Here is a 15,149-nt window from a genome sequence, read left to right on the forward strand (position 1 = left end):
AATGCACCCTATACTGATAATCTCATTCAAACAACAAAAGAATATGGCTCACAAAAGTTTTGGAAAGCTTTTTCAGTTGAACTCTGATTTGTCTTGCACTCTTGCAATTCATATCGGACTTGCTAATATTCAAAGAGGATGCATCATGATAGCATTGCATTTAGCAACATAATTCCAGAAAAATATAAAACCATTATCAATGGTCCGTGAACAAATATATACTACATAATCATAGTAGACAAACAACGAGTCCGGGCCTCCAAAATACGCAGAGTTAATAGGAGCACCTAAATATAAAGATCATATCTGTCAAGAAGCTAATAATAATCGCTAACAACATAAAAATCATAATTTCATGTGATCTCACGGACAAAATATAACATCCAAAAAAAGTAAAAGGGAGCATTTTGCGAGAACGCATATGGCCACCAACACATACAAGCAGATTCCACAACTCTTATCAAAATATCAAACTGCTAGTATCCTGACATCAATGTCGTAGAATCTGCAACGAAAGTAACAATATTTAATTAAATCAATAAAACATAAACAAGGGGTATTATCAGAAGACGCACATCCCACCTTTATTTTAAAGCACAATCTTTACCTTATCGAAAGGCATCTTGGATTTGTCGTGACTAACGGGGATTGTTTCCTTGCTTACCCATCTTCTGCACATCCGTCGGCGAAAGTATCTTGATGTACCACACACTATTCACAAATGACCTGCAAATTTAATATGATTCTAGCTCAGCAACTACAAGAGAGAAAGATATTTGATTCGATGTGGATGATGTGTTTTATTTACTGAAAAGTGTGAGGCTATGGTACAGTGCATATTGGTCTGTACTCTGTACTAAGGATATCTGCATTTTCAAAGTCCAAACAATCGATCTGAACCGCTCAATAGGATCTCCTTTCAAAAATGTACTTAGTGTTAGACCAAATTTCATATTTTTTTTTACTATTTTTTAGATTGGTAGAAAATCGCTTGATCTAAATATTCTAGACCATTCAAAAGTAGTGATTCATATCTACCTAAAAAACAGTAAAAAAAATTCTAAAAAATATAAAATTTGGTTCAGATAGACTATTTAGACTATTTGGACTATGCATTGTACCATAGCCTCACTTCTTAATAAAAATTACTCTTGGCAGCCGCTGCCAAGGTTTCAAGAGAGAGAGAGAGAGAAGATGGGGGGCGTACTCCCAAGGGTCATCGCCGAGGAGAAGAATATCATTCTCTCGGTCGACGAATACAAGCTGCCAGCCTGATCTATCCGGGTCATCCAACTGACCCTTTATACCAAACATCTGTCCCAGTTCCTCCCTCAACTCTGCGTAGTTGCTGAACCTGCTGATGTCCAGTGACCTACCCACCGACCCCGACTTGTACACCTGCATTCATCATATATTGGTTCAAATTCAGACACCAGCCAAAAAAAGAGTGGGAAAAAAATGTTCCAGACACCTGAATATCATTCTTTTAAGTTTTCATATAGTTCATCCCCCCCCCCCTCTTATGAAATATCAAATGTATATTTGTAGTATGGCAGTTAAGAGTTCCACATTGTAATTGTGGAGACTTGGATTCAAATCCCAGCTGGCACATATTATACATTTTACGTTTCAACAACCCCTCCACCCCCCCCCCCCCCCCCCCCCCCACACAAATCTATTTTTTTTTTTCTAGTTTCACCCATCTACGGTTGCTCCAGGCGATCATAGGTATGCAAAAGAACATGTTACTGTGGACAAAACAACCTAGTGGACATGTCATGCACGACAAGAGGTTTAATAGGGTGAGGATCAAACATTTAAGAGTATATCAGATAATACAGCATTTAGAACTTAAAATGCAACAAAGAATTTGGGGAAGGTTTTGACTGACACCCAAAAAGGTCAAATGTGAGAAGGGAAAGTATATATGGACAAACATTTATTTTTTACCTTGACAAATGTCCTGGCGGTGGATTCATTCTCTCCTGTAGGTTGCAACAAGCTTGACGATTCGTCCATGCAACCATACAGGGACTGTTGAGGAGCATACGCAGACGGGCCTGCAAACCCGGAAACATCGCTCTCAGAGGCACTAGAACTCATATTGGGAACCAAGTTATACAAAAGTGATGATGCATCCACATTTGCACCAAAAATTGCATTATTCTGCAAGTCACCTGCACCTCCACGATTACTCTCATTTCCCATGCAATTTTCCTTGCCAGCAAGTGACGACATCATGCTGGAGTTACCATATGTACCCATCTGTGCACCCATAAGCTTCTGGTCCCACTGGGTTTGTTGGAACCGAGAATAGTCAGCAGCTTGCTTTGAAGTGCCTTCGAGAAAGCTGCAGTCTAGCACACTCTGCTGGTGGTCCCCACTGGAAGTGAGATATGAGGAAGTGCTCATGCTGGTATCTGTGAATCCAAATTTCTCACGCAAGTGAGGGGGAACCTGCACCTGGTAAGCTTGTGGTGATTGCTGTGTTTTCTGTTTCTGATCACTCAGCTGCTGCTGCTGCTGCTGGTGTTGCTGCTGCTGCTGCTGCTGCTGTTGCTGCTGCTGGAGCTGCTGGAGCTGCAATTGCTGCTGGTGAAGAGCATTTTCAGCATTCAACATTTGGTGGGTCGCTTGCTGCGCCATCTGTTGCTGAAGAAGCGGGTTCATGTTGCATGGTTCTTGAGATGATTGCATGGGTTGCTGGAGGTTGTTCATATACTGTTCTTTCAAGAAGGTAGGGGGCCCACTTGGTGAAGCTGCTACTGACTGGTATGGGCCATGGTTGCTACCAAGTAAATTGGGGAACCGCTGAGGGCCCCATGCGCTGATTCCCGGCGGTTGGAAGTTGAGAGATTGGTAACTGCCTCCGTCTCCAGCTACACCTCTCAGCCACATCAGAGCATTGCTTTCATCTTTTTTAGACATTCAAAATAATTATTTTATATAAAAAAAAAAATACAGCATTAGAATGGTGTAAAAAAACTAACAGAAGCATCACATCAGCAGACTTTCTACATACCAGGGTACACTTAGAGTCTGTATCCTCTGAGAGGTATCTCAAACTTTCAGTTTATCTAAAGCCGGGCCAAATATTTTTCAGTTCCAATTCGTAATGCAGGGGGCTAGTATTATTGTGCTTTGAGATTAGTGCAGGAAGAATTTGAACAGTCCAGATTTTTCACAGATCAACTCAAAGTTTGAGATATCACAGGGGATGCAAATTCGTACAGTTAGGTGTTGTTATTATCAATCTCCCCAAGTCCAACTCTATTTTAGGCATCTAACTACGATGTTACTTCCTACGGGTCAACTTGCAATCATTATGCACGATTTAAAGGTGCCATTCTAAAGGTATTCTTAGTCTTAACCAAGACTGTACCCAAGTACTCTAGCAATTATGGGAAGAACCAAGCATTGAAAAAGGTTATTAGCAGTGCAGTACTAATTCACTACAGTGGGAATAATTTTGTACCTTGAATAGTGGGAATCCCAGAGTACCAAGGATGCTTGAGACGAAGAGGAAACAAAGAAGGATACATTGGAAATGTAGTCAGCGGTTCAATCTCCCATAGTGACACTCTCGGTGGCCTCTCACATGCTGTTGATTCATCCCAACCAACCTGATATTCGGACAAACAACATCAGGGGCGGAACTAGAAAATTGAGATTGGGGGGAAGGGGGGCTAGAAAATCAAGTGCAGCGTAATTTTATTTTATAAGGGAGGCTAAAAGTACTAATGCATACAAAAATTATAAAATTCAATGGACAAAATTACAAAATTTCAATTTATAGGGGTGGCTTAGCACCCTTTTCAATACACTACCTTCCGCCCCTGAACAACATGTTCATAAAAATCATGTGTTAACTAGAAAATTTTCCCAAGGACAAGAACTAAAGAATAAAACATCAACAAGTTCTTGGAGCAAAAGTGCCTCAGAATGTCCAGTGAAAATTACAAAAGCTTTATACCAAATATGAGATTTTCTTTCACAAGGCTACAGTACTATGCAAAGTGCACAGCGGTCTGTCCTATGAATCTATGAATCCTTGTCTATATTTTCAAAGTCCAAACAGTCGATTTGAACTGTTCAATGTGACCCCGTATGAAAATATACTTGGAGGCCAAATTTTACTATTTTTTTTTTAAATTTACTATTTTTTTAAATAGGTAGAAAATCACTTGATCTAAAGATTCTGGACCATCCGAAAGTGGAGATTTTCTACTGTCTAAAAAAATAATAAAAAAATTCTAAAAAAATGTAAAATTTGGCATCCAAATACATTTTCATATTGAACGGTTTGGATCAACTATTTGGATTTTGAATGAAGATATAAATCCATAGTACGGACCGATGTGTGCTATGCATAGTACCATAGCCTCACTCTTCTTTCATTCAAAAAGAATTAAGAAACATTAGCAAAAAGTGTTATAAAAGAAGTTTGCGAACCTTGACTGATCTCCAGTGAGAATTTGGCCAGCGCACAGGGTCCACATCACTTATCTCTGTTATTGTCCCCATGTACCTGTCATCCATTAAAGAAATTCAGTTTTGTTTAGCACATACTAATTCAAAAGTAGGAAAAGAGAAATTGGATATGAACATTCTCCAAAGGGTGCTAGACGAATTCAAGAACGCTCTAAGGGTACGAGAATAGCACTAATTCTAGAGCAGTTCAATTTGGCAAAAAGAGCAATAGATTATTTTAGATGTTCTGACAGGCTGATGCCGACTGCTACATCTTTTAAATTATGCCTGTCCAGATTTCATTTATATTGTTCCCTGTACCATTTCTATTGTAGTCTACAATTAAATGAGGATCAACTTGCTGCGTGTTGGAATATAGCATTGTCGCCTCTGCTCCAAAGGCCGTGCCAGTATGATTTCAACCAAAGTTTTGAAATTGGATAATTTGAATTACCCGTGTTTGGTTCTACTATTTAAATATGGATATCTCCTAACGTGTCTTTCAGAACAAGTTCATTTATTTCAGAATTTGTTTCCTAGTTGCGAGCAAAAAGATACAATAGTGGACATAGTTTGAGACCGTTTAAATTATTTTGCTTCCTTCTACTAACTTATTCCCAAATATTTATAATTTCTTGTTGGGTCTAGAATAAGATAAAAGATACGGTGTACATTTCTTGCTGCGGGCGACAATCATCCATTGAATTAGGAACAATAAATTAAATCCCAAACCTTCTTTATCATGCCCACAGACATGAGAAACTGCTGACATGACTTAAGTATCTACCCCACTACGTGTTTTGTTTAGATGGATAAAATAGAAACAAGGCTTTTAGTAAGCCTTGAAGATTAATTGCACATTACACAATAATAGAATATATATACAGTTATATTAGTTTTCAAATGTACAAGGCCCATCCTTTTATGCATTAAAAATCGTGCCAGAACACTGGGCAAGGGATAGGCAACCAGTCGTTGACGAGCGCTCGCATTCTCCCTTTATGTTTACAATTAGGACCATAATAGTTATAATTATATTATATTTTGCGTACCTTTTTTGACACTTCCTGTCACCTATCATTATTTTTTTTGTCCCTTTTCATAACAAATAAGACTATAAAAATATATTATATTTGAAGTGTATTGAAACACAAGTTTTAAAATTGAATCAACACTCTTTGTTGCCATATTCATTACAGCCCTTTAAAACCTTTTAACAATCCATAATATATATAAAAATATGCAATAACCAAATGGGACCAATGTGCCATGAGGTTTCGGCCCTAGTCAAATACTATTTGAACTATTTCAAAGAATGCAAGATTATTACTCTTTCCACACTATTTGAGTTGGCACTTTCTCACACTATTCTCACACACAAACCTGAATAACACTATTCTTTCATTATTCCTTTGACGATCCAAATGAACACTAAGGATACTTATGTTTTGCAGCAACCCAGTTACGCCCCCACACAGCACCGAAAGACCAATATTACTGTCTATAGGAGAAAATGAGAGAAATGCTTCCTAGAGCAGCTCCAACAAAACTATTACCAAATAAATACCTCACCTACGGACGCTCGACTCCTCAGTCTCAAACAGCATCCTAAAGCGCATCCCGACTGATATGCGAGTGTGAAAGACAGCCTTTATGTACTTCGAAAGTGGAATCACAAACTCAGATGGGCTTGCCCTACCAAACACCAAAAAAAACCTGTCAAATTACAATCCTAAAAATGAAAAGATATCTCTTCCCAAAATGGAAAGTTGTATAGCATTCAAAAATTTCTAATTCAAAAAAAAGAGATTGGCGAGAATTAACTCCAAAATCTATCGGTTTGGCTTCAAACGACAAATCCAAACCGTTCAAATTGATCTACTTTATTGAGTGATGCATGTGCATGCAAAATTTTGATATTTTTTTATTTATTTAGTACAAAGTAAAGCGGAAAAAAATGAAGTTTTATAAGTTATTTCAATGCATTCATTTTTTACCGCTTGACTTTGTACTAAATGAATTCAAAATTTTCAAAATTTTGCAAGTACACGCATCACTCATGATGTAGATTAGTTTCAACGGTTAGGATTCGCCGTTTGAAGCCAATCCGATATATTTTGGAGTCATGATCACCAAGCCCCCTTGGTGAGCATAGCACACGCTAGCTTTGCTGTCAAAAAAGATTCAATCTCATTGGCCATGTTTGGTTGTGGAGTAAGAGGTGGAGTAAACCCCTGACTCCACGCTTAAGGAGCCAAACGAGGAGTAACATAGGCGGTTTAAGATGGAGTAAGATTTGAGCTAAACCGGAGTAACTTACACCACCTAGAGAGGTGGTTTAGCTTACTCCACCAAACATGATTAACTTACTCCGGTTTAGCTTGGAGTAAGAAATTTAATCCGGTTTAACTTTACTCCACAACCAAACATGACCATTGTAATTAATCCGAGATCTACCTAGGGTTGTAAAAGATGGTGAAGCGGCTGTTGGTGGCAGCTGCATGAGCAGCTGCAGCAAGGAGGCCAATATGCATGCTGTCACTTGAAAGGACAGAAGAGGGCATCACTGTCTGAGGCCGGCTGGCACGTCTAATTCCCAACAGGAGTTGATTTTTCTCATTCCTACGAATTATTCATACGAGGAAGACAAAAGAGTAAATCTCAAAACCCAAATGAAATAGAAAGAAGAATTAGGTGAGTCACAAGTAATAAAGCAAAACCATATGAAAAGAACAGAATCCCCGGCAATGAGTCTCTTAGCACTAACAAACACACTCCAGCCCGTGGTAAGAAGGTGCCGCTTTGGTTGGCCTGTAAAGGAAACCGCATTGCGTTAGAAAATCTCAACCTCTTATCTAAACTGGTATGCCATGAATCATCTTATACTTGGAAACTGAACAAAAGAGTGAAAATTGACTAAACAGGCACTGCTTCAGATTCCAATTTGTTGATGAGAACTAATTTGACCATTATCCCCATAAATAAATTATCTGAACCTACATGAAAATGATCGGATACTGATAGTTATTAGGTAAGGTAAAGTGATGTGGATATGGATACCGATAATTTATAATCCCTTGGAAAATGCAGATGTCCGGATTTCTATCTTTGTGTCTCAGTCCTATCTTCTTCTCGCTTGCTTTTATTTTTTGTTGAAAATACTATCATATTTCATATACTATGGCAATCAAAGAATATATGCATTTTTCACATCAATTTTAAAATTTAATTTAATCATTCCAATATAATGGAGGCATAGTTGAGGTGTCATAAATGAAGGCATTCGAACCCTCATTTGCAAATGCTCATTCCCAAACTAATTTGCAGTGACGTATTTTTCTTGAGGCTGCATGTAATTATTATAATGTGAATATGGTATTTCGACAAGAATGTGAATATGGTATTTCCACTGGTTTGGTTGGTTGATTATTGAGAGCTTTCCTTTTCGGCATTACACTCCAAATTGAGAGATGAAAAATTATAAAGATTTCGATGGCTTCTTAACCCTTAAATTAAAAATTATAACCCAACAAAGTGGACAAATAATTTTCTCTTTCCTGCGCCAAACTACAAACCATAGGCATTTTCCTTTCAAGTTCTATCTATTTTTCTCCTCTACCAATTGGTCAAGTCAATTTATTCCATAGTATCTAATATGAAATCTCGACTGGCAAACGGATATGCTAAAATCAAGAGAAACGTGGTATTCTTAGATCCAATGAACACATGAAGGGAAAAACATATAAAATCAACTAAAAAAATGAAACCTCGAAAAATGTGCCTAAACTTCCATTCCACATCATGTATATCCCTGGCAATTAGCTCCTGGGCAGGGGGCTGCTGCGTGAAATCCTATACATAACCACAGGCTTGATAGGTTAAAATAAAAAAAGAGCTGCTTGGTAATAAACCAAAAAGGACAAGTGACATTTGCGTATACCAGTGGAGGAAAGACTCTTTCAGCTGCTCGGCGTGGGACTGAGAAACCTCCATGGGTGCTGGTATCGCTCGCTGTCAGAGTCTTGCAAAAGTAATTTGTAGGTTGCTTGCTCATGATGCCCATTTCAGCTGGAAGGTACGCATCGTTTTGCTCTTGCTACAAAAATTTATTTAAAAAAAAAATTCCTCAAGCCCAATATAATATGTGATTTTAATACTAAGCAAAGGAAATATTCAATTCTATTGAAGCTTACCGGGTTTAATGGCTGCAGTGTCATTTGGGCATAGACCTCGTCAGTCTCAACATCTGCCTGAAAAACATTACAAAGTTTAATTTATAAACACTACTACCATAGAATTTTAGATGGAAATAAAATATATTATTCCAAATAAGAAAAAACTCACATGCATTGTGACATCGTGGAGTTGACAGATGAGCTGAGGTGGCAAATTGGGGTAATTCGGAATGTGACCCTCTACCTCCTTGTTGGTTGATGCCGCAACCTTTAATTCAAAATTGTTACATGTGATTAGGATCAAAAGATAAAAGGTATTGTAATTAGGTAGAAATTGCAAAAATTCTCTGTAATCTCCAGCATAATGATTGAATCAAATTAAACATATCGGCTTTTCTAGCCAAAATATTAAAAGGAAACTTGAAGTCTTCGTCTCTGGATCAAGGGGCAAATTTACTCACCTGCTCACTGTGGCCTTGTGGGAAGTACACTACGCGGGTCCCAACTGTAGGGAGGCAGACAAGCGGGCCCGCACATGCATGCCATAGCTCTGAATTTAAACATTTCTTTTCTGCAATGTAAGAAAGTACTTCAACTTAATTGAATAGAAAATTTTAAATGGAAAGAAGTAATACTTGTTGAGTTGAAAATTTATTTATGGGAACAATAATACCGATTTATTCTGTCGAATTTTTGGAGGAAAAAAAGGCGGTTTGACTTTTCCAAATAATTTATCAGATTTAAAACGTGAACGACAAAATAGGCTATTTTTTTAGGGTTTGTTAGCTATAATCCAAACTCTAACAACCAAAGTCAAACTAGAAAGACAAGTTTTCCTCTCAATTGAATAAAAAAAGAAATCGAGTAATAGTTTACTGGCACTAATATAGAACACTAAAGAAAGAGAAGAACATGGATGAATCCCAGAAAAATCAAATAACAAAACCAAGTGTTTATTAATTAAGTTTGGACTAATTGAGGTGAAGGGCAAAGAAAAAGAAAAAAAATGAGAAATGTAAAAAGGGGTGGAAAGCATAGAGTTGTTTAAAATAAAAGGTACCTTCTTCCTGTGGTTGGCCGAGGCTGGCCACAGAAGAGTTCATCTCCAAAAGGGGAAAAACCCTAAACCTCACAAAGCCCCATTAAATCCTCTCTCTTCCGATCTAAAACCCTAGCTTAAGCCCCAAATCACCTTATTTATCAACCTCAAAGCAACGGCATTCTACAAAAAGCATTGACAGAGAGAGAAAAAAGAGAGATCAATAAATCATCCTATCAGCAAAACCCTAAATCCTGGACCAGTACAGCAGCTGAGGAAAAAAGCAAAAGAGGAGATGAGAAAAGGAGGGACAGTGGTATGGCAGTGTATCTCTTTTCAAAGGGACCACCAAGTGAGCATTAACCTTAGCCCAGCTCAGAGCAGCTGATCGCCATTAGTAAGTGTACAGCATGTACGCACACAAAGCAAAGCAGAGAGAGAAAAAAAGGAAAGGTGGAATTTGTGACTGAGTGAATGAGAAAGAGAGAGATCTGTGGATATTTAGGTTTCGGCCATTTAATCGCTGCTCCTGCTGCTCATTTTTTTAACTTCGTTTCTAACAGCGAAAATTTCGGAAGTAAAAGTTTACCGCTTTTCTGGGTCAAGATTTTAACAGAGAAGTTTTAGCTTTACGAAGCGCACGAACCATATAAACGCTGTTTTGATTCGATGGTCAGTGCGCTGCATGAAGGTAAAACTGCTCTGTTACAACATTAACCCACTTTTCCTGATATGCCCCTGTAACACTCAAGAGTGTGATCACTGTTCAGCTAACACTACTCTGGTGATAATTAAACTAAGTATTGATTCTAAGAGACTTTAAAGTGAATTCACGTGTAACATAAAGTTATATTTTTATAATAAGAACGGTGTAGGTTTGATAGTTACCGGATCTATTCTTTAAGCACCAGTTCAAAAATTACTGTTCACGTGACATCAACAAATTTTTAATTTAAAAATTTTGCAATTTTGTTCTCATTCTTATTCCACTCCGTCAGTTGAACACGTCCTAAGTCTGATAGCTTTTGTGATTGTTTGATCTGTTTTAAGATCTGTATGTACAAAATTGACGTAATTATGTGCGAAATAAAACATAGCGTACAGATTTAAAGCGGATCAAACGGTCCTTTAATCTATTGAACTTAAAATAGATCCATAAGCATCGAAACTACTCTGGAATCTTTTATAATATTTTTCTTTTTGTTGGATAAAATCGGATAAGTCACCAATTATTTAATATTCAGAATTAAATTTATCATTGAAGTTTGAACATTCAATCGACTTCAAATATTATCATTTACCACTAAAATAAGTTTTTTAGATTGAAGATAAAACCATTCAATCATTAAATATATAAAAGAAAAACTGTAACTTCATATACGGAAGAAATTATTATTTAAAGATGAATTATCTACTGTTTAACTTAATTTAGTATTTACTTTAAATTTATTTTACTCGTCAAGTACAATGATCAAATTTTGGCCCTGATCGACTGTTACTGTGTCCGTAGTAAAAAAAAAATCTCACGCGCATAGTGTTTCGGTCATTTAAATTAAACCCGAATTCAAGTCTATTTTCGTTCCCACCTGGCAGCCGAACAAGCCCTTCAACTAGTTTGAATGCATGCCTCAAATGTCTACCCGTCATAATAAATAAGTTATCTAACTCTTCATTATCCAATGAAAAAATCAATTGCACCCTTCCAATTGAAATATCCAATCTATTGTTCAACTTGAGATTAATCTCGAGGACTACCCAAAACTTTTTGAAAGAATCAACAACATAAGATTAATCTCGGAGGCTAAACAATTCCGCAAGATTCTTGAACATTTGTACATAAAAAATTCTTTATATATCCCAACTTAGAACGGGGCTCCGTTCGAAAGTCCAGAAAAGATCGCTTCAACACATTATTCATGGATGAACTAGGGAGCTATCAAAGAAGGAAATCAAATATTATGTCCATATGCGGAAAGGAAATTTCTGTCAATACAATCTATTTGTTCTTTATCGGTGTAATTTTGTGGGTCTAATAATGAAATTAGAAATTCTTTTCGATTTTATAAATCAAAACTACATCTAATTACAATATGCATTGTAATTATCCAAAATACACAAATGAAAGTGCTATACACTATCACAATCCTCAAGCAGTAATTGTCTTGTGTTCATTATACGTCTCGTGATATCATGAAGAAATTCAAGGTAGAAACGTGTCATCCTTGCAAATTTATTTTCTTAATTTTAAAATAAATTTAATAAATTATAATTAAGTTCTTAATCATGCGCACGTATATATAGTATTATTTCATCAAGAGATCTAACGATTTCATCACTCATTAATCATAAGGAACATCAATAATCTTGATGAATATTTTCCCTTCGCACAAGAGACACATATTGAAATAAAACATTAACAACACAAACACAGTCCACATATAATGTTTTATTTTGGGTCATATGCAATCCCCTGATCTCCATTAGATATTCATTTGATTAAATTGATAATTTGTTGCCGTATGGTTTGCAGAACATGACTACCATTTAATTCAAATACTAATATGATACCGGTAATTATTGCCCCGTGTTAATTACTAATATTAGAAACATTTTAGAATACTATTAACTTATTTCTAGAGTTTTACAATTTGAAGTCCTCAACCTGATTGATTTATAAATAATAAAATACTTAGGAACAGAATTATATATAAAAATTATGTAATTAAATGAACAAAAATTTAGAATATAATCATTATATGATTGAAAAATAATTGATTTTAAGATCACCGAACTAACACTTCCGATTTCTCATTCTCTCTAAATATGTTCTTATTAAATCATGATCTGTTTTATTCAACTACGGTCAATTCTCTGTATGAGGGGTTTAATTTTATATTTTATGCCTGGTTTTTATTTTATTTTTTCAGAGAAAAAAATAACAACTTAGGCCTTTGGAATGTGGAGAGTAAACAATAGAAGTCTAATGCTTTCTCTCACAACTGGAGAGTACTACAATATCTCCCTGAAATAATGAACATTGATTCATTGAACCTTTTAAATTTTATGAAAACAACACATCAAGTGATCCTTTTTCAGAAAAGAGCAATGTGTTTCTGTTCGTTTGTCTTCTGCAACAAATTAACACGTTACGTGCAAACTCTGCTTCTATAAAGACAAGACCAAGAGGTTCATTTCATCTGAAATTTTTACCATTTCAATTACAAATTATTTGTATCAAATTTCAAAAAAAAGTAAGACTTGGATGCTATAGATAGCATAAGGTTATTCGTTCTACGGTCTCAAAAATCTATCGTATAAATTTTGATTTAAGTAGCTCAGATAAATTGGTTATATAATAAATTTGTAGAATACTAATTTTTGTTATTTTGAAATTTTTTTACTAATTTTTATGATTTACGAAAGATGGCCAAAAATAACCTAAAAATAAAAGAAAATTATCAATAATTTACGTACTTTTTCGATATCTTTCAACCAATTTATTGAGCTATTTAAATCGAAATTTAAAATTTATACAATAAATTTTTGAGACCGCAGCATATATGACTTTATGCTATCTACAACATCCAAACCTTACTCTTAAAAAAAAAATAATAATAATAATTAATTCTGAAGCCATAAATGCACCGTCAACTTAGCATCCCTTGTTTTTTCAAAACAAGATTGGTGTATTCGTGAAGGTATCTTGAAACATTACCTTAATAAACCGTACAGAAACAAAAGAAGAAAGAAGACTGAGGTTAAGTGAATGATCCAGGGAAAAGGGATTGGGTTGAATACTTGAATGTAAAGTAGAGTTTGATAATAAATGAAGGAATGGGAAAAAGCTACAGCCAAGTTTAGGTTTGGCGACACAATACGGTACGGATACCAAATGTCCCATCCAAGCATGGGCGGTACTTGAACCTCTGTTTAACATGACATGACCTGTACCTGACACCAATCCTCTCCGATCGTACCTTCTCCTCCTCAATTTATATACACGTTCGATTCTTTCCTGAGAATTTTCTTTTAGAAACTATAAAAAAAAAAAAAAATTATCAAATCAACTTAGTTGTTTTGTTTTTTACTAAAGTTATATGAATCGAGATGTTATTTCGATCTCAGTCGTTTTTACAAATTTTGAGAAAAAAATACGTTGAAAACTTATGAAAATACCTGAAACCGAATTGTCACTTCGGTTCCAAAAAAAAATTCCGGACTGAAATGTCATTTCGGTCCTTATGGTTTTGAAAAGAAAAAAGGTTATCATGTTGTTTTCATAAAAAAAAACTTCCTTGAGGACATGTTTGATTGATTTTTTTTTTAAAAACCACAAATAAAAAAAATTACTAAATCAACTTGATTATTTTGTTTTTTACAAAAACTATAAGAATCGTTCAGTTCCGAATAGTTTTTTATTTCTCGTACCAAATTTTAAATTCAGTCTAAGGTGTAATCACAAGTTTACACTAACAGTTACATCATTTTTTTTTAAATATGTGAAAACGGCTCAGATCAAAATGACAATTCGGTGTGAAAAAAAAACACTTCGGACCGAAATAACATCTCGGTTTTTATGAGTTTTATAAAAACCAAAACAATCAAGTTAGTTTAGTAAATTCTTTTATCTTATTTATGGTTTCTAAAAAATTTCCGTTTGATCGTGAGTAACTAATTTACTCTACAAGTGACACTTTTTTGAATGAAGAGTACAAAAAGGAAGGGGAGGTGGAACGATAGAAGGGAATGAAAATGATAAAAAAAATATTAACATATTTAATCTTTAAATATGAGAGAAAATAAATTTTATTTTATTTCCGTCTTATTTCTTGTCTAGTTAATTAAATTTATAGAAGGTTAATCAAATGTTTTTAGTATACATAATCATCCCGTCTTTTTTCCATCTGTTACACTCTAAATCGGTAGGGAAATCGATTATATTGATTACAATCGTGTAAGGTTAAACTTTTCTCCTCTTGTACTTTTCACCTCTGTCATAATTTTATCAACCATATACGATTTGAGAAAAAAAAATTCATTCGGTTCCCTCCCTTCCACTGCTCTCCATCCAAACAAGGTGAAGGTGCAGTAAGTTAATCTACTTGGAGAGGTGAATTAACTTACTCCATGCTTACTTCGTCCGTAGAGTTTTATTTCTCAACATCTCACTCCTCTAGGCGGATTAATTTTAGTCATAAATTAAAAACTACCAAACGAAGTATAAACTATGAGGAGAAAGATGGAGTAAGCAATTTAATCCTCATTAATAATACTCCATAACTAAACATGACCTCAAAGTTCAACTGCATCATGTTTTTCATGTTTCATTGTGTCTTACATTTTTTTTTATCTCGTTTTCAATGTTCAAACAGTCGATTCAAATCACTCAATATGATATCCATATTAAAATATGCTTGGAGATAAATTTCATATTTTTTTTAATTTTCTAATATTCTTTCAGATAG

General features: G+C 35.3%; 1 protein-coding gene across 1 annotated transcript; it reads right to left on the reverse strand.

The window, feature by feature from the left end:
* Positions 1–200: 200 nt before the first annotated feature.
* On the reverse strand, positions 201–10,207 carry ARF8 (auxin response factor 8). The gene is made up of 16 exons (XM_078295009.1): positions 10,049–10,207; positions 9,706–9,867; positions 9,107–9,216; positions 8,815–8,913; positions 8,664–8,720; positions 8,411–8,566; positions 8,238–8,322; positions 7,191–7,281; positions 6,928–7,092; positions 6,043–6,165; positions 4,453–4,528; positions 3,476–3,623; positions 1,951–2,915; positions 1,208–1,398; positions 608–726; positions 201–505 (listed from the first exon to the last, which is right to left on the reverse strand). Exons 2-15 carry the CDS (start codon positions 9,746–9,748, stop codon positions 639–641), a joined length of 2,397 nt encoding a protein of 798 aa, XP_078151135.1. The 5' UTR covers positions 9,749–9,867; positions 10,049–10,207; the 3' UTR covers positions 201–505; positions 608–638.
* Positions 10,208–15,149: the final 4,942 nt, after the last annotated feature.

This window comes from Carex rostrata, chromosome 2 (genome assembly GCF_964058835.1).
Source record: "Carex rostrata chromosome 2, lpCarRost1.2, whole genome shotgun sequence".
NCBI lineage: Eukaryota > Viridiplantae > Streptophyta > Magnoliopsida > Poales > Cyperaceae > Carex > Carex rostrata.

Bases quoted from the DNA above. Each gene is read 5' to 3' on its own strand.
- ARF8 (XM_078295009.1), bottom strand. From the start codon at position 9,748: ATGAACTCTTCTGTGGCCAGCCTCGGCCAACCACAGGAAGAAG. The intron at 8,914-9,106 runs GTGAGTAAATTT...TTTGAATTAAAG, and splicing joins CACAAGGCCACAGTGAGCAG to GTTGCGGCATCAACCAACAA. The intron at 3,624-4,452 runs GTTCGCAAACTT...TCCGAATATCAG, and splicing joins CTCACTGGAGATCAGTCAAG to GTTGGTTGGGATGAATCAAC.